This window comes from Vidua chalybeata, chromosome 4 (assembly GCF_026979565.1).
Source record: "Vidua chalybeata isolate OUT-0048 chromosome 4, bVidCha1 merged haplotype, whole genome shotgun sequence".
NCBI lineage: Eukaryota > Metazoa > Chordata > Aves > Passeriformes > Viduidae > Vidua > Vidua chalybeata.
Window position 1 is genome coordinate 14,684,384 of NC_071533.1, and position 20,889 is coordinate 14,705,272.

General features: G+C 43.2%; 2 protein-coding genes across 5 annotated transcripts; one reads left to right on the forward strand and one right to left on the reverse strand.

Moving 5' to 3' along the window:
• Window positions 1-2,141: 2,141 nt before the first annotated feature.
• Window positions 2,142-9,265, forward strand: LOC128786870 (uncharacterized). The gene is made up of 5 exons (XM_053940568.1): window positions 2,142-2,303; window positions 2,402-2,437; window positions 3,797-3,916; window positions 4,541-4,654; window positions 8,987-9,265. Exons 1-5 carry the CDS (start codon window positions 2,142-2,144, stop codon window positions 9,263-9,265), a joined length of 711 nt encoding a protein of 236 aa, XP_053796543.1.
• A 2,805-nt stretch (window positions 9,266-12,070) lies between these two features.
• ADAD1 (adenosine deaminase domain containing 1) lies at window positions 12,071-20,886 on the reverse strand. 4 transcript variants are annotated; one of them, XM_053941923.1, is made up of 12 exons: window positions 20,729-20,886; window positions 19,800-19,997; window positions 18,754-18,927; window positions 18,176-18,343; window positions 17,582-17,644; window positions 16,948-17,067; window positions 16,701-16,824; window positions 16,390-16,560; window positions 15,398-15,624; window positions 14,668-14,905; window positions 14,138-14,270; window positions 12,071-13,984 (listed from the first exon to the last, which is right to left on the reverse strand). In XM_053941923.1, exons 2-12 carry the CDS (start codon window positions 19,984-19,986, stop codon window positions 13,871-13,873), a joined length of 1,719 nt encoding a protein of 572 aa, XP_053797898.1. In that variant the 5' UTR covers window positions 19,987-19,997; window positions 20,729-20,886; the 3' UTR covers window positions 12,071-13,870. The 4 variants fall into 4 exon arrangements, with proteins under 4 accessions (XP_053797898.1, XP_053797897.1, XP_053797899.1 ...); XM_053941922.1 differs by having other exon boundaries at window positions 20,330-20,886; XM_053941924.1 differs by lacking the exon at window positions 18,754-18,927 and having other exon boundaries at window positions 20,330-20,886.
• Between the last annotated feature and the right edge of the window lie 3 nt (window positions 20,887-20,889).

Sequence of the window (20,889 nt, forward strand, 5' to 3'; positions counted from 1 at the left end):
GGCAGGATTTTTCCAGTTCAGCATTTGTAGCACTACTTTATCCTCTGTGATTCCAGGACAATTTAAATTAGTAACTTCATTTCCTGTTAAAATGCTATCAACTCTGGTGAAGCTGGGAGGATTAAATCAATGAATAAAACCCCAAGTAATTTTTTGCCCAGTAATAAATATGAGCACAGACTGAGCATGATAACTGAAATCCGACCAGCACAGCAAAGTTATGTGTTAACATTAACTGAGGGTTTGCTGTTTCTCAGCTCATCAATACATTCCAAGAAATCTCTTCCTCACTTGGTACATCTAATAAAAATGGTCAAAACAAGATCTGTTGTCTTCTTCTGTTGGACCACAAATCCTGCAGCACAATAGTAAGCAGAAATTAATCACCTAAACTCCTGTGCTCAATTTATTAAATGCCGCATATTAGGATTCCATCCTCCTGCCTGAATATGCAAGCCTCTTTGGTCTTTGAAAAAAAATGAACAGATAAAGAGCTGATTCCAATTACATCTAGACTACAACCAGAGTAGTCTATTTTGTACTGACCTGGCTGCAAACTTGCTGAAAAGTTCTGACAGAATGCTCAGGCTTTCTTTTTTTCTAAGATCTCCAAGACCTGAAAAAGAAAACAGTAGGAAGCTGGAGAAAAGTTGACATCCCAGTGCTCAGCAGCTCACCACATTACAAATTGGTTACTATCAAGAATAAATACAAGATACAAATATAAGGTCACAGAAGAAGTTTGAAACTGCACAAATATTACAATATTGCAAGCTTCATTAGCTACTAGGACTTGTTTATGACCATAGACATGAAATGTGCTTATTTCAAAACCAGGAAATTAAGATTTCTCTGGAGCTGGGATTGCACTGCTAATTAGCACTGAGTTAAGGGACAGACACTAATAATAAGAATGATACTAATGGCTGCCAAGCCAAAGTGTATTCTAACCAGCTTCCAGCAGCTCCACATCCCCTCTGACTGCAGTATCAGAACATGTAATGTGGGTTTCCATAATGCAATGGCAGGTGAAATAGTTACCCACCCAGTCCTGCACATCCTAAATGCTACAAAACTTTAAACAGCAGCAGTGTGCAAACGAGAATTTATTCCACACAGCTTCAGCAGCTGAACTCAGTGAGCAAGAACTGTGTTTCACGTAATGTCAGAACCTGCTGGGCAGCAGGGGGAGTATTTGGCTCAGAACTACACTCAAAATTAAGGAAACCATCAATTTTAAACACTTCACATCCCAAAGAAATCAGCCAACAGGCACATGAAGCAGAAAAGGAAAACAATTTAGCAATACTATCTATGCCAGAGTTCAGTGTCAAATGACTGCCTATTATCAGCTTCAATGCTGTAATATGCACCACAAGATGCAGCGGGTTAGGTATCAGCAATAAAATCTGTAAACATTTTACAATGGTGCATTTTCATTCTAAGCTGCAGAAAAGTGAAAGTTGCACACCATGAAATAAGAGTAGTGTTAAGATAAACAGCAATAGAAGGAATAGTTTCTCATCCCCAAACAATGAATTCTGCTGGATTTTTTTCATAAATGTTTCAAATTTGATGCTATAAAGATTGAGTTAGGCACCTAAGCTTACACTGCCTTTGCAAAAGATGACAGGTAAAAAAACCACCTTCAGACAGGAAACCAACTTTCTTCCTGTTGTTTAATCAACAATTACTAAAATGAAAAGGCTTCTTTCTTCTTCACTAAGTAATGATTAAAAGATACACCTTTAGGACAACATTTTGTATGGCAGGAGTATATTCTGTGGCCTATTCTATGGGGGAGTAGGAAAGCACAGGGAAAAAGTGTTTCATGCAGGAAGCACGAAGAGAGGCTGCCAAAAATGAGTGTGGGCTTCTCTTACAGCAGTGAAATGTAGGTAAAATCCCTCCCGCTTGATAAAAACTCCAAAGTGTCATCAGGGGAGGAAAAACAAAAGTAATGATTCTTGCCATACAGGTAGAACATATGAAAAAATGTGTAATAAAACTTCTTCTTTGTGACGCCCCCATCTTTTTCCCCCCCAGAAAGAAGAGTATAAATACACTGAACAGCCTAATGACAACTTATCAGCTCTCACCATCCATCCCAACTCTAATATTGGCATTCAGATAACACTGACATGATGTGCAAAGTCCTCATCTTTGGCTGTATTGCAGCAGTAATTCTCATGACTGCAGCTTATGGAGCACCTCTTAAGAAGACTAAATTATCACCCACTCAAAAAGAGGCACATCTTCAAGCTTCAATAATTGATTTAGCACTCCTGAAAGACATCGACAATGTAAGTGGTGATTTTCTTCTACCTGAAGATTCATTTGTGTTTGGTTTCTTCTATGTAATTTTTTCAGAAAAATTAACTTTCCCCCTCCTTCTCTACAGAATTTTCTTGACTTTTACACACCGAATGACAAACAGGTGAGTTTGAGTTTTCTGTTCAGTTTTAATTCAATTTAGGGAGTGCAATTTATTGAAAAAACTTCTGCTTTTGCTTTTTATTCTCAAGCATTAAAAGGCTGACATGCAACATTATCTCATTGTCTCTGTGCAGTAAGTAACACAAAAAAAAAACCCTTCACGCTCCTCCTGCTTAAAACATGCTTGAATTGTGGTTCATGAACAATTTAAAGATGGTATATGAGTTGCAGGAGGCAATACTGTTAACTTTTAACACAGGAAAAATTCTAAGAATGAAACCACTTAGATATAGATTAAAGCAGTATCCATGTGAAATCACACACATTTTATCTAAAGTGAGGCAGAACCACTGGTTGGTTCTGTTTAAGATGCATCCCATCAATGATGAAACTTGGTTATGCTGTATTTAATTCTCTTCATGAATACAACTTAACCAAACCCTTCTGGATACATAAGCTGTACATCAGGTTGTACGGCATTGAGTTAATACCTGAGGCTTATTCCCACAAGAATACCATCACTGTGGTCACCTCTCTCTGAAGCTCAGCACATCAGCATGCAATGAGTATTCCAAAATACCGCTCTACCGTAGACAGGCTGCTGATCCGTACTACCTTTCATTCAGCATGCAAACAGCCCAATAAACAAGAACATGAATTATTTAGTACTGGGAAGTAGTTGAAACCTTTATACAAGTTATCTGTTAGCTGCTTTGAACCTCTGGTACGTTTCTAATTCAGAAGGCTTCTCACTTAACAACACTTTTGTTTCAGTATAGATTTAAAGTCAGATTCTGCAACCACTTCCTTATCTGTGTCCTTTTTCTCATGTGCTGACAGCATTAAGACCTGGCTATCTCAGAGCTCTAAGTCTTAAATGCAAATGTTTGGGGTTGATCAGTAAGGTATTGTCAGTGAGTGCCTGAAATAGCTTGCAAAAGTGTGTAAAGTTATTTACCTTATTCAAAAGCCAGCTCTGATGCAGACATTAGATAGAACAACCAAAGCGCATCAACTGAAGATGCCTCCAGGAGAGGCCACATGTTTGCTAACCCATGATTCTCAGACAGCAACCAGGAGTAAGGCTCCCTTCAGGAGTAAATATTGCAGCTTTGTGTCCCCAAGAGACTGCAACACTTCAAGTGTCTTGTAAAGGTTATTCACTTTTCAAAACCTACAGAATTAAGGCCTCATATAACATCCCCCACTATAACTTTGAGGGCAAGAAAATGAACTGTAATACACTGCAGAAAACAAACAGTTCCTGAGATGAGGGTAAAAAAACCCAGGGAACTGAGATTTTGAAAATTGGAAAAAGGAAAACAAGTCATACGTATAACAATTTTGCTGACTGTTCTAGGAATGCAACCGCACAACTCTAGCATGCTTCCTGAAAGAACTGAAGGTCTTGAAACAAGATGTGGAAGAGGAGGACAAGCAACTTGTAATAAATATCGAGAAGAATCTTGAGGATTTTATGGTAGGCAATCTTTTACAAGTGCTACCAAAAAAAAAAAAAAAAAAGGAAATAAATAAGTGTTTCACCGTTAATGAAAAACCATGCTAGAATCAGCATGTTCATGCATTAAGATGTGTTATCAACTCATGAAATACAGGGTTTTGTACAAAAATATGCTAAGATTAACTATGTGAAAACATCTATTTGCATGGTAATCTAATACAGTAAAATAGATTTGAGACCTACTGGTCATACAAGCCAACATTTAACAAAATATGACATTTTCCTTGCTGAATCATGGAAAGCATCTTGTGCTGACAAAAGCTTGCTTTTAGGAGCATAACAAATATTTACATATCAATGGCTTTGAAAACTGTGCCAGTTTTCAAAAAGGTTTATGACTGGAGGGCCCAGGGATGAATGTAGTACACCCTGACATACTACTAAAGTCCATAGCCTAGAGATCCTTGTAGCATTTTATGAGTACTCCTCACGCTGCAAATATTAAGTTTCTTTTTTTTAAGTTTCTTTTTCTATTAAGTATCTTTTTTGTTAAAGGAAAATCTTTACACAGGATGATGTATCATTGTTAAACCCAGCTAGCAAGAAAGTTATCACCAATCAATGAAATTCTCTGTATTGCAGGACCCTGATTTCTCAAACCCAACATGCAGGAAGTGTGAAGCCAATGAGAAGAAAAAGTTTCCTGAATTTCACCAAGAAATGACCAGATTCCTGCAATCAATGCAGAAAGAAATTGTATAACCATTTTTATTTTTACTGCTACATTATTTATTGAAATATTTAATTCTGAATAATTTATATATTTTGCCATGTGGCATACTACTAGCTTGTTGTCCATTTTGGGACCACTAAATGTACTTAATGTGAGTGCTAAGAAAATCTGTTCTAAGATCACACTTGATCCTTTCTGTAAGCCCTAGGGGCTCAATGTTGTTTGGAAAACTTATTCATTGTCACTTTGTCAACAATCTGAGACAACTATTTATTGAAAAAGCTATTAGAAGTTATTGTGGATTATATTTAATAAATATCATGGACATAAAAAAATAATGTCTAGAGTCTTCTTTGTTATGATTACTTTCCTTTCTATGCGTGACTTAATACTCAATTTTTTAAAAAACACACAAAAGACGCCAATGAAGCATTCAGCAGTATGCAAGTGTGCAGGTACCAGACTCAAAGCAAGACACCTGCAGAAAACCTTTTTTAAGCAATATACAATGCCAGTGAATATACAATGCCAATGAAGCATTCAGCAGTATGCAAGTGTGCAGGTACCAGACTCAAAGCAAGACACCTGCAGAAAACCTTTTTTAAGCAATATACAATGCCAGTTTATGCTGCCATACAGCATAAGGTATAGAGTACCAAATTTCTTCTCAAAAAAGAAACCTTTGTTTTTCCTTGAGCTGTACTACTTGGCTACACAAGCTTCCTCTGGGACACATTTTTCTCATTGCTGTAATAATAATATATAGTTCTCAAAATTCTTCAGGGAAGCGCTATGAAAATAGTAACACACCAGAAATAACAACTGTGCCGGTAACTGAGGCCCCAGAACAACAAAACTGACATGAAATTGAAGATGAATGTATAAATCCATGTGAACACACTGCATCGTCAGAAATCTTTTTGTGGAACCTCAGAAATGTCCTTACTTGCAATGCAGATGGACTCAGTAATGTGACAAAGAAACAATGTAAGAGCATTTTTTACTACACAAAAGCCCCAAGACAATACTAACAAGGCAGGCTATAATTTATGAAAATGAGCCTACTATCGTTTAGGCTTTGATGTGCTTTCCTGGTGGGTGTGGTATGGAGTACTTAATCTTACACTTAAAACCAGACTAACAATGGAAAAAACAGCAGTTTCCTTGCATGCTGCAAAGAGAAAATGGGTGTTAATGACAGCTTTCTGCCAAAACTGGGAAAATACAGCACTGCCGTCTGTTTCTCTACTCATCATCTCTTCCCACGGTGAAGGAGTGCTCTGTCCCCACCCACAAGGACTCAGGAAAGTAAATACTGTCAGTCACCTCCGCCACAAACAGATAAGCCCCACCCTCTCCTCAAATCAGATGACAGTAATAACAAAAATACTTGAACACAGTAGGACACAGAAGACAAGAAAACAGGCAAGAAACTTCTACATAAGAATTCCTTCTACCTTGGCAATCTTTGCAGAAAAATCCTCTTTACATAGATTCCTTCTTACTCGAAAAATTCTGAAATGCAGCATGTAGAAAGAAACAGCATCATACACAATATATGGCTTTGCAAACAAACCTCTTCCAGTATCAGCTCAGACATTTGTCTGTGGGCAGTGTTGTGGCAGTGCTGCCCCAGCTCTCAGCAACCAGAGAGAGGGCAAAGGAGCAGTTTTCATTAAACTCAATTCTCTTAATAAATAAGGCTTTATTGTTTCCTTAAGCACAAGAGCCCTCAGCTTCAGCAGTTTGGTAAAACCTACCCTGGAGTCAGTCTGTGCAGCTGGACTTCCCACGTGGAATAACCAAAACACTTCCTAAATTCCGAAACAGTAAGCATTAGGTAAGGCACGAACAGTCAAATAGTTCAGAAAGCAGGAAAGTATCGTAAAGAGATACTCACCCATGCATTCATAAGGAAAGGCAGAAGCTGGAGCTCACTAACAATTTCACAAACACAAACAGTGTGAAACTACATACACTTTTTTTGGCTTTTGGTCTGCACAAACTGCTTTGGAGTTGGGGTATTCTGAGAGAGCTGCAGGTTTACAGTCATGGGAAGAGGCGGCTTTGCCTGTCCTGGCTCTAGTTTTGGGGATCACATCACTTTTGCACAGTAGCCACAATCTCCTGTGGATTTTCAAAAAATGTTCAGGCTGCCTTGCTCCCCATGTAGCACCTCCAGCAAGAAGTTCAAGACACTTTTTCAAAGAAATACTTGTATAAAGACTGCTGACACAAAGAGCTAGCTGAGGTGTGGGGAAGGTGCTTGTGCCATATATGGTTATGTCTGTCAAATCTACATCTAATTATAGGTAGGTCCACATTCTTAAACAATATCTACAAGATCAGCTTCTGTATTTGCCTAAGCTTTAAAAGATATCTTTAGAGAACAAGGATGTTGTTAAAAGCATCTGAAAATGCATAACAAGGTGAAATTTACTAGACTTATCTTCCTCCTGTAAGTTGTAAAAAAACCACAGAACCCCTAAAAAGAGTTATCAAAATTGATTTCCTGAGCTGCCTTCTCCTGCTTGATTGCACAGTTCCAGCATCAAATTATGTTTGACATGTGCCACAAAATGCATGTGACACTATAGGGGTGTGTGCATATGTGGCATATGACATTTATGTGACATGCATCTGAATGTATGAAGTCTGAGATGTGGTGTGACACAACACAATGCATGACATTATCAAGCAGAGGCAAAACCATCTGTGGGATTGTTTTTGCCCCAAAGCCCAGGGGCACATAGCAGCTAATACAGAGAGATGGGGAAATACAATTTGTACCTGAAGGGGATTTGATTTCTGGGTGAGGAGAGTCTGTAATGTTGAATTGTCTAATACTGTATGTATTCTGTGTCCATCTAGAATAGACAGAACCCACAGTGATGGACTAAATTAACTCAACCGACATCTTGGAGAGAGAGCCATTCACTATGGAAATGAGACCTGTGTTCATATGTAAGAAGGATGAATAATACTCTGGTTCCAGGCAGGACAGGGTTAAGTTTCTGCAGTATCCAGGAAAGAGCACAGACAAGACACAGAGGTCACTCTGTATCACCTCACCTCATTACTAGGGATGAAGGAAAGGGATCCTTCCTCTGCCAGGGAGGATTTCCTTCTGGTTCAGAAAATGGTGGAGGGAGCTGTCCATAATTGTCTATTATTGGGGCTTTTCCCCCCCCATGTGCACCATCACTGTTTCCAGTAAATTCTTCTTAACTCCACAGCCTTTCCCTTTCTGCCTCCAATTCTCCACTCCAGGTCACTGCAGAAGGCAGGTGAAGGGAGAAACAGGGAAGTAGAGAGAGCAGCATGTGGTTTGGAGAGTCCCAGTGGGGCATGGAATTGAGAAGTACCATTCCTAAAATACACTGTGTGTCACTCCAACTATGTGAGTCAGGTAGAGCTCCAGGAAGTGGAAAGAACACTCCCACACACCACCCCGCCCCATATCCATGTGTATATCCATTCTTCCCCCTGGACCTCAGTTCTTCTCAAGCATGGAGGGGAGAGGCTGAGCTCAGCCACAGGCTGCTGGTGGTGCTCACCTGCCTCCGTCTGCTCTGTGCTACATCTGCATGATGCACACCTGCTCCATGTGCCTGGACCTGTTGGGAATACAGCTCCAGCCTCAGCACTGGAACTGCAGCACTCTTACCTCTCTCAAGTTTGTAGGATCACTCATGCTGTAATTACTGAAGTAGCCAAGGAAAAACCTGGACGCAACGTCTCCACGCTTCCATTTACTAGCTTACTGCATGCTGCATATGCTGCTACTAAATCAAAGAACAATCCAGGTAAAAAACTGGACCTATGCTGCTGCCATCAAGTTATTGCTCAAGGACACAGTGATCATGTCCAGCCAAACACATCCTTTTCACTAACAAACATCTCTCTTCCTAAGGCAGCACCTAAGTTCCAAGGAAATTTCAGTTTGTTGTTCAATTAATGAAATGTCTGAAGTACACAAAAAAAGCTCAGTACTTGTACATATTTAAGGCTTCTGGGTCAACTACAGGAAACACCTTGGTGCTGATATGTGGATATTCTCAGCACAGTCAGAGAGAAAGAGAAAGGTTTTCTAACCAGGCAAGAGCCTGGGAAACAGTTGGGAAAGAATGTAAATAATTCTCTAATCTATCTTGGTATTCACATTGTTTATAGATATGCTCTGCCACTGTGCATCATTCACTGCACACCAATGGTGTGACATGTTTTTACTCTAAGACCAATGAAATTAATCTTCTCGATGTTCTCTATATATAGAGCGGTATATTTGAAATAAATCAGAGCTCATTTTCTTTGCCTTCTGATCTGGAGTTCTCTGTTCCCGTCCTGCTCGACAGCGACATCTGGTGACCCCTCGTGAAATTGCAGCGTCGGCCGAAGCCCCGAACCACAGCGTCTTGCGGAGGGGCTTTGCTGCTCAGCTCCACGCCAGTAGCCTGGAGGCTCTGGCCGGACACCTTTGGCCTCCTGAGAGAGGTAACGCTGAAACCGTGGGCCTTCCGGAGAAGGCTTGGTCCTGTCTGGACCGCGGGTCGGCTCTTAGAAGCCGAGAACTGAGTGGGACGGTTTTCCCTGAACTAGTGGACTGTCTGTCTCTTGAAGTGGACGTCTGCTAAGGGAGGGTTTCCTAACAATGGGGAACCAGCCATCTACGGCTGAACGGGTGGTCTTGGCCGCTTGGCAAGGCTGCGCCCCACAATTGGGTATCCAGGTCTCGGATGATGACTTCATCAGGCTCCTGAGTTGGGCTCGGGACCATGGATTCCCTGCAGACCTTAGTTTCGCCTTTGATCGTAAGGTCTGGAATGAGTTGGGCCGGTGCCTCCTGAAGCAAGTGAGGAAGAGGGACGGCACCGCATCTGCTCTGTTTGCAGTCTGGGGATGCATCTATACGGCCTTGCCTCGTAAGACCCCGAGGAGCAGTGACTCCGAATGGGAGTTGTCGGGAAATGAGGATGCCGCTTCGGTATGCAGCGGTGTCTCGGGAATCAGTGGGCGACAGGCGGGCGGGGCGGTGCCCAGGCCCGCCACGGCGCAGAGTGGGTCTGCGAGAGACGCTGGGACGCCCCGCGGACTTTACATGTCGCCGGGAACTCCTGCTAAGCCCGAGTATTCCCGTCCCTGTGACTATGTTCAGCCGAGATATTCTTTGCCGACAGATCGGCCACTGATTGCGCGGCACACCGTGCCACCACAGTCCGCGGCTCCGCAGCCCCCCCGTTTCCAGAGCGCATTCGCAGGGGGGCCGGCGCCGCCCGCAGTCCACGACGCGGTGGGGGCTGGAGCCCCCCCGACTCCTTCGCTGATGGAGCCTGCGCAGATGTACCGGTCCCACCCTCTAGTACTGCCGGGACCGGCAATGGAGCCTCTGATCCATCCCCTGGCACGCCCCCCGCCGCACGCGGGGGCCTCGGCTTTGCCAGCGGGACAGGAGCAATTGCCTCCCGGTCCGCCTCCCTGCGCACCGAGCGGACCGACAGATTTGATATCCTTTGAGATACCAGCGCCGGCCATGGCGCCACACCTGCCGGCAGCGGGGTTCGACGCCCCGCCTGCCGCTCCACCCACCGCTCCGCCTGGAGCGAGCCCGCCGCGACTGCCAGCGCCACTCTTGAGAGAGCCGACGCCGCGGCCCCCCACCCCGGGACCGACATCGTCGCCGACCCCGGGACCGCCAGCGCCGAAAGACGCTGCCGAAGCCGCGCCGCCCGCTCCGCTTGGACTGCCGGCGTGCCACGCCGCGGGGGAAACTGCATCCCCCGCGCCGCTCGCTGCAGGCGGGGAGCGTCCGCAAGGCACAGCGGCTCCCATCGCCGCGCTGCCTGAAGCCGACTCAGCAGCGACTTCGCTCTGTGATTCACCGCCGCCGGCAGAAGCAGGCAGCCTTGTGCTGGACAACACATCCAGTCTGTTTGTTTCAGAGCCTGCATCCAGCCCACCACTCCCTCCGCTTCCCCCAGACTGCCCCGAGCTCTGTCCCACTGAGGCAGAGGCAGCGGGAGCGAACACCGGCTTGGTCCGCAGCAGCGCCACTGCTGCTGCTACCGTGGCTGGGGATGGGGGTGGAGCCGTGATTCAGTCCATTGTATCCCGCGGCAGGACGGACACACTGAGAGCGAGGAGCAACCCCTTGTACTGGGCAGGCATGAGTGGTGCCAAGATCCCCAAAACCAGGGTGGAATTTTATATTCCCGGGAAAACCTCCCCTGTCCGCGCCCCACGCGTCCTGCTCCTGTTCGCAGAGCGAGCGAAGCGGGGTCCCGAGAAGCTGTGGCTTCGTCCATGGCCAGGTGGGGTGGGGGGAGGGCGAAAAGCCGGAGAAATCGCCGGGATTCTTGCAGCCTGGTGGAGGCGTGCACCGAAATATAAAGTTAGAATAGGTCGTCCATCTGTGGGTGGCCATGGAGTGTCCCAGGGACCCCAGATTCAGGGTCCCCAAGTGATACCTATGAGAAGCGGCGGGGAGGGACCGAGCCGCGTGGATTTTGGCTCGGCAGAGAGCCTGGGCTCTCCGCCCCCCCGGCCAGGTTTGGGACGCTTGGCCCGGCCCCCTGGACCGGGTCCTCCGCCTCGCCGAGCACCGCAGGGTCCTAGAGCCCGCAGGTGCTGCTGGTTTTTCCAAAAAAAAAAAAAAAAAAAAAAAAAAAAACAAAAAACGGAAAGAGCTAATAGCTCAAAGTACTGGAAAGCCACAAAAGCCTCGGCCCAAGTGATTGAATTAAAGGCTGTGGCCATGGCATTTCAGAGATTTCATGGCATTTCATATGTCAGTCAAGTGGTTCATTGAGGACATGACTGCATGGGCCAAAAGCCTTGCATGATTCTTCTATCAAGTGCACATACCTTGCAAAACCAATTTGATGAATGCCAACCAAGGCTTGACCTGCTGCACCTTACTGGCTGGGATAAATCTCAGAGGCCTAAGGGCATTGCAGCTGTGGCAAACAGATGTTACTCATCTTGCCAAATTCCGAATTTGGCTGATTTGGGTATGTGCACATTTGTTAATACCTTCTTTTCTGTCATGTGGGCATCTGCTCACACTGGGAAATGGATTTTGACAAGTTGGACTGCCAGTCCTTTGGCAGACTGACAAAGAGTTGTTACTATCTTAGAGGTGGGTAACTGATTTCTTGAAATTTATACTAAGAGTTTGGAATCTCTTTGACTGTTCTGAGTCAATATCCAAATTGAGGTTTTGATTGATTGGAGTTGATAAGGCTCTTGAGCTGTGTTTGTTCTCTTTCCTGCAAGGGCCCTGCAGGAGAGCACAAACACTGCCTTTTCTTTTTCTTTCTTTAAACAAAAAGGGGGAAATGTGGATATTCTCAGCTCAGTCAGAGAGAAAGAGAAAGGTTTTCTAACCAGGCAAGAGCCTGGGAAACAGTTGGGAAAGAATGTAAATAATTCTCTGATCTATCTTGGTATTCACATTGTTTATAGATATGCTCTGCCACTGTGCATCATTCACTGCACACCAATGGTGTGACATGTTTTTAAGACCAATGAAATTAATCTTCTCGATGTTCTCTATATATAGAGCGGTATATTTGAAATAAATCAGAGCTCATTTTCTTTGCCTTCTGATCTGGAGTTCTCTGTTCCCGTCCTGCTTGACAGCGACACTGATACCTCAGCAGAAGACTAAGTCCATACAAAAAACAATCCAGAAGTGCATAGAATGCAAACACACGTGTGGTATGCTATGTGTACGTCAGATTTGTATGTCACTTCCCAGCACCTGTATGTATGAAGGTATAGCTAATGCACTGTCAAGGACATTTATTGAACTTTTAACACCCCTACAAAAAAGCAACACCGTCCTCTAGCCTGGAATATGACGGCCATTCCCAAGCATTCTTAGGAAACATTACATCAAACAAGTAGTTCCACCATATGCCACAAGTAACAGAAAACAAGAGAGCACATTAGGCAAAAAAGGTCAATGATCAAGTAGTAACAAGTCAGTGAGTTTCAACAACTTGTGGATCAGCATAAGATCATTCCGACAGAAGATTCTATATATGATATTAGCTGGAAGAACAGATTAAGGAAAGAAACAAACACCAGGAGGAGGAACTTCTTTGAGAATCCTCTAACACTAAGAAAGTGAAACATGACTAAAGCACTACGCACACTATTCCTGATGTATGAGAATACTGCGTAATTCCCCACTTGCATGATTTACAGAAATCACAAACATAATTCAAGTGTATTGTCTAGCTTGAACACACCAGTGCTCACAACACCACACCAACTCCAAACATGGCACTTAACAACACCTTCCCAAAGCTACCATGTTCTTACCAGGACTTAAAATGAAGTCAATTCCCTTGTGACAGGCACCATTTTCCAGGTTACTGCGCATGCAGACAATTTCACTAGGACTTGTCAGTGCAGTGATGAAATCATCTTCAGTGCCGGAGTCCAACTCATCCGTAAGCATTAACATAGATGGGGTTTGAGGCAAACCACAAAAGCTGAAAAAACCTTGTTTTTGGAGACTTTTATACTACCTTGCATTATTTTCTTTCTTACAGCTTTGACACCTGCATGATGCTTTAAACCCACTACCAGAACCAGTAATTGTAACAAGACAGTTGAGTAACAGCTGGTCAGTACAGGTTTCATATTTAGAAGTACAAAAATTATTTTAACTCTTCTAGCAGAAACAATATAAGCTATAAACTACTTGGCAGATCCACACTAAACCAAACTCTTAACAAAGGATGAATGCCTACAAATGAAGCACAGACTGTTCATTTTTTTTCCTGAAAGATGCTTACATTAATATGCTTTTTAAAGAAATCCAGCTTTTACTGATTTTTTTCTTTTCTGTGTGCAAAGTTATGAGAAAGGGAGGAAAAAGAAGAAATCAATATAAAGAAATCCTGAAACTATCAGGAAAACAATATGTTAATTCCACAGGGTGGGGATTTGTAGGAGTCAGGGTCAGTGAGCTGAAATGAGGTAGCACTGGGGGGCAAAGCAGAAGAAAGATTTACAAAGCTGTAGGTTACTCCCACCTATGAGAAAACATCGATTTTGGGAAAAGACTGAACTATTACAGATGGTTTAATAACTGCATTTAAACTGACAAGAAGCAGTTCTGGAATTGTTTTCTTCCTGTAACAACAAACTTGAAGTTGAACATTTTACTACTCAGAACTCTATTTACTGAAACAGATCATTCAACAGACTTAACATTTAATCCACCTCCATCAATCACTGAACTGTTCAATATGTGGAGATTTCACAATCCATGATCCATAACTGTGTTGCTCTAAGTAGCTCTGCAGCAAGCTTTTAGCTTCTTGGTACAACTGAGATTTAACCTAAAAGAAGAGAAAAGAACAACCCTGAAAAAATCTCAAGGATTACAGTTACAGAGATCCATGTTCTTTACCACCAACATGTAATAAGCATGTACTAAGCATGTAATAAACACAAACATTGCAAAAATGATACCTCTCCTTGTGTCAGCTCACCTTTGCCTCATGGTATGTTGCAAACTGTAGCAGGTCACCCCGTCCTGCTTCCCTGGCGAGCATCCTGAAGCGGCTGAACATGGCAGCCTTGCACAGGCGGCTGGCCAGGCAGGTGCCACTGCGGAACGGGGAGCTGTGGGCAGAGCGGGGAAACAGGGATAGAACTCAGGAACAAACGCACTACAAGAAGATTCTCTGATCCTTACAGGGTTTTCCCCTCCTAACACTTTGTGAATACCATCACACTGGAATCCATCTCAATTAGAATCTTAATTAGTTTTCTGCATTGTGAAAGCTAAAACATTTTTGCTACTACAGGCAATGGACTACAGATTTCTTCACTGAGAGAACTGCTTTGTTTGGTATCTTGGTATATCACTGTGAACTTAAAAGATCTCTAAAACTTCACCTAATCACAGGATGCTTTCAGCTAACACGGGAGAGAATTTCTCTCATAGCTTAAAAAAATGAATACTCCAATAAACCAGCACAAACCCATTATATCCAACAAAATTAATTTAAATGCTGACCTTTCAGTGGTTTTCCCACTTAATCCATCCACAACCTCCAGAGATGCATCTGACAATGTCCAATTCAAACTAAGTGACCACTGGTTCAAATATGTTTGGATTGGTAGTGCAGCTTTCACCAAGTAAATATGAGATCTATTGACCAGGTAATGCACGGGAAGCTTTGAAATAAGTTCATCATCAAGACGCTGCTTTATGGTTATGTCCAGTCCTTTTGTATCCTTACAAATTCCATTTCCTAGTAAACAGGACAAGATCAGCCACATGCAAGTACATCAAATTAAATCGTTAAAAATGCAGATTTTTCTGCATTCTTAATCTATTACAGTCATTTTTTCCCATAAAATTCATGTTTGTAAAGATCAGTTCCAATATTCAATTCACAGAATAAAAATCATTTCCCAGTTTCTCCTCCAGAGGCACCATTATTTTCATTGGATGCTTTCTTTTTTTTTTGAAGCACTATTTTTCACCAACTCTATGTTCCCTGCTAAAATAGAACTTCAACCATTCAGACTAGAAAATATGTTAAGGAGTTTGCCCACATTACCTCATTCCAACAGCATTTCTGACTGCCCACTAAATAAATACATTTTGGTCCACTGCATCTCAAGGAACAATTCTGTAATTCTTCAAAGAATTTGTGGTTTAGTTCATGCTTTATAAAACACAGTCAAACTGGAATACAAAAACACACAAACCCCCCACCTGCAAGTTGCACTGAACATACCCACAAGAATGTTGCTGATGTACACGGGTTCAATGAAGTGGCTCAGCAAGGCTCCTTGAAGACCAACCACCTCCCACTTGGTCAGTTTGTCACCAGATGACATGCTGCTCACTCTGACAGTCTTGGGGGGACAGCAAACAGCCAGGTAAATCCTGCCTTCTAGAGCAACATGCAGACTCAGTTCTTCACTGGCTTCGTAAGCGGATATAGACTGGGGACCGAGATGCCTAAGGCAGGGCAAGAGAATGCATTTCAGTGAGAAAGCACTCTGATCAGAGATTACAGTAAGTGGTATCTAATGCTGTTTCTCAGAAAAATAAAATCAGTAGATCTAGGCCTTGTATTATCTTTAATGTGTGTGATTCTTAGAAATGCCAGATCGAGTTGCTCAAGTGCCTAGAATACTGAAATCAGTATTTAAATAGGAAACAGCCACCAGCTGTGCATGCATTAAGAAAATCAGCTGCAAACAAGCTGTCACATTTTGTCTACTCACACTCTTAACAGAAGTTACTTGTGAAAAAACAGCTGCAAGGTTCTTGAAATTGCCTTTAAAATGTAACTCACGCTGTGATTCAAAATATTTAAATAAGAAGATACAACACCTGAAGGAGACAAACCAGTGGCTGTTCTGAAGCAAAACAGCTTTTTCCCTTGGTTACAAAGGGGTAAGACATCAAAGCAGAGCCTGTTGTTTCAATTCAACCCTTTTTGTACTCCAGTCTTGTAGTGCATACGATGGCATTAAGTCATTGCATCCACTTGCTCAGTAGTTAAAATCATTATCTAATAGTATTTCAACAGTATCTTAAGAAAGGGGTAAACAGTTCTGTAATAAACAAAAGCTCATCCTATAACCCATGTAGAAGATTTTTGTATCATCATATTGAGCTGTATCGCATATTTATCACTACTACTCTGTACTATAATGTTTCCTAAACAAAATAAAAATTAATCTTCCACTTTATCTCAGGAAATGCCACAGTACTTACACCTCTGATTTTAACTGAGCAGTTCCTTTTGGAAGCTGGTTCATGTAGAGAGAGAGTGTTATATTTTGCTTTAAGGTAAGCAGCTTCGAGCCTGGTGCTGTGCAAAATATGGATCTCTCTGCCTTGGCTGGATTTTTGTTATAGAACAGCAAAAGATGCCTGTACAAATATCTAAAAGAAAAATAAATTACATATTTTACACTATATATGTTTATAGTATTGGGTTTTTTTTAACATAACTACAGAATCCAAGTGCAGAAGTGAAACTGACACAAACTGGCCACAAGGGAAGGATTTGCAGACATTCTCACCTGAGCAGGGAACGCCTGGCAGTGACAACAGCATGGCTGTCATGCAAGAGCCTCCCACAGGACTCGAAGCGCCGGCTGTAGTTGCATTCTCCTGTCCCCAGAGCTACCACCTCATGCTGCCCACCTAAAACCAGAGATGGTGGTGGGTTCACCTGACCTGGCTGCCCACCAAGCTGCTCCCAAGTGCTCAGTGCTCTGTGGGAACAGGTTTCCCACTCCCCAAAGCTCACAATCAAACCAAACTTGCCCTTTTCAATGATGAAGGCAGCCAGGGAACTGCCACAGCTTTGGTACTCGGGGTGTTGGGTAGTAAGGCGGTTAAATACTTCCTCAAGCATTTGTGAGAGTTTTTGATAGATACGTTCTCCTAATTGAAACAACAGAATCCATCAAGACACAAATTTGCAGGTAGCAGAAAAAACAGACATGAGAAACTTGCCAAATTATAACCCCGAACACATGGTATAAGCACGACCACACGTATTTTCAGGATTCTGATGATCCTCGGGATTTAGAAAAGCTCAAGACCATCCAAACACTTGATGCTTTTATCATCCATTATAGTAACAACAGATACAGCCCAAATACGATCACCTACTGCACACTAGCTCAAGTAAGGACAGAGAATACTGTTTCTATTTCTATCACCTGGACTGGTGATAGAAATTCAAGCAAATTTACTCAATTCAAGCAATTTACTCAAGTTGTGTCCTTTTGTAGAACAGTCCTAGTAATATTAGTCCTTACAGCCTTCAAATATGTTTAAAACAATATTATCAACCGAGAGATCACTTACCGTACTAAAAGATGAAGAAATTTTAAAAAGAAACTATCTGCTGAGCAATTTGAATCAACAGAGGAAAACCAAGACTATTCCTTACCAGTCCTTGAAACACAAGCAGAGTTTCCTGGAGGTCGAGGCTCATCAGGAGCACAGGGAAAATCTAAGAATTTAAGAACATTTTCAAGTGGGATGGACATGCCTAATTTCTAAACATGAATCTTGCACTACTTGCAGCAAGTCAAGCTTCCTAATTCTCTATTAACTTCCTCATCTGATTCTGAAGTCCTTGTAAGCTTAGAATGATTCAGACAGCAAAACACAAAAGAAGATAAAATATTATGGCAACTGAACTCTGTTGAAAGCAGTATCTCAGTGGGGAAGTCTTTTAACATAAAAATTCAAACCCACTTAAGATGCACTTCATGTTGCTGCACCTAGTGAGGAGCAAAGCAAGCGCAGCAGCAATGAATTCATTCCTTCAGTATTCCTGGCATCAGTTGATGCAACTCTTAATACATAAATGAGAAAAATAAAGAAGAGTTTCAGAACCAAACTACAGATTTGCCCCAAGGATTCAAAAATCCTGACAGAGGCCAATACTGCAGCATTTAATAAAACCACAGATGTTTTGCATAGGACCCTATTAAGCCAAGCATTTCAAGTTCTAATTAGGTGTTGCTACAATATTTACCTGAATCTTCAAAAGACTTTGCCCCTGTATTCTCCAAGTTAAGTAGCTCAGCAAGAGCCAGTTTAGCTGCATTTAATTTAGATTCCTTCTTGTTCTTTCCCAGCCCAGTCTTGTAGCAAACACCATTTATCACAGCACAAAAGGCAAAATAAGGCCTTATGACATCACCTTTAAGGGAGAAAAGCAGACACGATCAGTGAAATTATTTTAAAGCACTTCATCCATAGCTTTATGTCCTTATACTAACTCCTAGAACAAATACAAGACAAAAAGACAATTTTGGCCAAGGAAAACCCTCATCCCTAACCTCCCCAAAATTTTTGGCAGCTTTCACTTAATGCACTCTTCACAAAGTTCTGTTAACAGCCATAATTAAACACAATTCACCTGATTGATTTCTGTAGCACCTCATAATGAGAAACAGCTGCGGAGGCAACAAAAGGGCAGCCAAAACTCAACATATGTGGGGGTAGTGCAAGCAACAGTAAAAAGGTTCAGCTGTATCAGCACCAGCAAATCAACTCAGATACTCTCAAGGATAAGCCAGTACTACTTTATATGGTAGCAGAAGTGTTTACCTGCCAAGCTTGTTTCTTTCAATTCAAGCTGCAGGTGGTGTATTTTGGCAAACAGATGCAAGGCAGATACTGAGTTTATTACTCCCTGTTTGTATCTTTCAATCAAATCCAGGTCTTTCAGTGAGGGAAGGGCTGAAAATATGGTGGTGTCGGCTCCTTTACAAAGAAAAGGTCCTTAAACAAAATTAAGGAGAGAACTTAACACACTCTCTGAAAATCTGCTTACAGTAAATGCTTTTCAGATGCTTTTTAAAAAAGCAAACCAAAATTTACTGTAGAGCATTACTGCTTTGTATTGAACTCTACATTAGCAACAACAGCAATTCTAAAAGTGTCTACATCCCCTTTTAGAAGCATCAAACCTTTTACTGTAGTAAAAAAAAGTAATCTCTGAATATAGACAGTTATATTACAAAAAAATACAAAATATATTCCCCCTCCCCTCTCTTGTAAATCAACAATCAAATCGAGGTTGCTAATGGCAGATACCAAACAATGCAACCTGTGTGTTTTCCACATAAAGCTGGGCAGCAGTGGGGACTCCTTGTTGTAAGACACTATAAAAGTTTCAGCAACCACTGGATGGATGAAATCATCAGCTTCAGGGGGTGTGATATACCCAAGCACAACCACCTCCCAGCCAAGAAGTAAAAGAAACCTTTTAAGAGTCTTAACAGGTGCCTTTACTGCAACACAACTACTCAAAGTGACACAATTCAAAATACATCCTGGGACATCTCAAACTGCAGTTAAACCCTTCCACAATGTTATTTATGAAAATTCATGCAGCAGAACATATTCTATATTTTGTCACTCTACAGTACTTTTTAACTTGAACTTTATAATTAGGTAATGCTGCAGAATACATAGGCAACCCCAGAACAAATGGCTAAAAAAACTTCCAGCACAAAAAGACTTTAGAAGAGGAGGGACAAGTTTAAGGAGATGGCAAAGAAGTCATGTAAGAAAACACAGCAATAAGAAAAAGGAAAGTTACTTTCAACAGCATTAACAGCCAACCCTGGTGTATAAACTGCAAACTATACCTGGATTTTTCATCACCTCTGTTTCACTGCATGTCATACAAGGTGGAGGATTCAGCCTTGCAGTCACAGGCTCGGAGAGATCCTTTGAAATTGGCTGTCTGAGAACCTCTGGGGACAAAATCTTCTCAGGTGCGGGGTCGAAGGCGAGCATTGCCGCACCCTCAAAGCAGCCATTGCTGCTCGCCATTTCCGACCGACCTAGGGAAACTTAACTCACTAACGCTGCCAGTAGTAAAAACACCCCGCAAAAACCCCAGCAGCCCTCCTGGTCAAGTTATTTCACAGGAACACTAGGAACAACTCGCCCAGGGCTGGGGTAGAACCCAGACCCGGTGTCCTTCCCCATATGGTGGCCACTTCTCCCTTTTCTTAGACCACCTTCCCTCACACCTAATGCGACTCTGCCCCTCGAAGGACACACCAACTCCTCAAGCCATCTCTCCTGAGGGAGTGAGGGGAACTAAAGCAGCAAAGCTGATCCCTCTCAAGTTTCCAGGACGAGCCCTCGCTGGAGCTGAAGGGTTTGGTACCTGCACCTGCTGCCCTCGTCCTGCTGTGGAGGGTTCCGCAGCGCTCACACCCCGCGGGCAGGCAGAGCACCCCTGAGGGCATACGAGGCTGGAGGAGCCGGGGACGTGCAAGTCACCCTGAGGCGACGTCCTCCGACAGCCGAGCAGCCCTCCGGCCCTTCAGAGCCGGGGGCGGCCCCTCACAGCCCTTCCCGCCCTTTCGTGAGGGGCGCGGCCGAGGCGCGATGCCGCAGCTGTGGCTGAGGGAGGAGCTGAGGAAGCAGCTGCAGGAGCGAGGCCGCCGCTAAGTTTTGTCCCTGTGCTGCCGACTCGGCTTCAAGAGCGCTTCCCAGCCACCTGCTAGCCTTCCCGGTCCCCTGCTTGCTTTCTCGGGCCGCTCCCACCGAGCAAGGACGGTACCCGAAGCCGCCACAGCCGTCAGGGACCGGGAGCAGCTCCTTCCTTGATCCCCGCGAAAGCGCCGCGTCCCCGCTTCCCGGGTCGGGGCGGCGCTTCCCGCCTTCCGGCTGCTTCCCGAGCTCCTGGCGGACGGCCTCTGGGCTTTACATCACTTAAATCAA

Coding starts and splice junctions, on each gene's coding strand:
- ADAD1 (XM_053941922.1), bottom strand. CDS start 20,411: ATGCCCTCAGGGGTGCTCTGCCTGCCCGCGGGGTGTGAGCGCTGCGGA. Junction 19,998..20,329: donor GACGAGGGCAGCAGGTGCAG/GTACCAAACCCT, acceptor AAGTTTCCCTAG/GTCGGTCGGAAATGGCGAGC. Junction 15,625..16,389: donor GCTCAGTTAAAATCAGAGGT/GTAAGTACTGTG, acceptor GCCCTGCCTTAG/GCATCTCGGTCCCCAGTCTA.
- LOC128786870 (XM_053940568.1), top strand. CDS start 2,142: ATGATGTGCAAAGTCCTCATCTTTGGCTGTATTGCAGCAGTAATTCTC. Junction 2,438..3,796: donor ACACACCGAATGACAAACAG/GTGAGTTTGAGT, acceptor TGACTGTTCTAG/GAATGCAACCGCACAACTCT. Junction 3,917..4,540: donor AGAATCTTGAGGATTTTATG/GTAGGCAATCTT, acceptor TCTGTATTGCAG/GACCCTGATTTCTCAAACCC.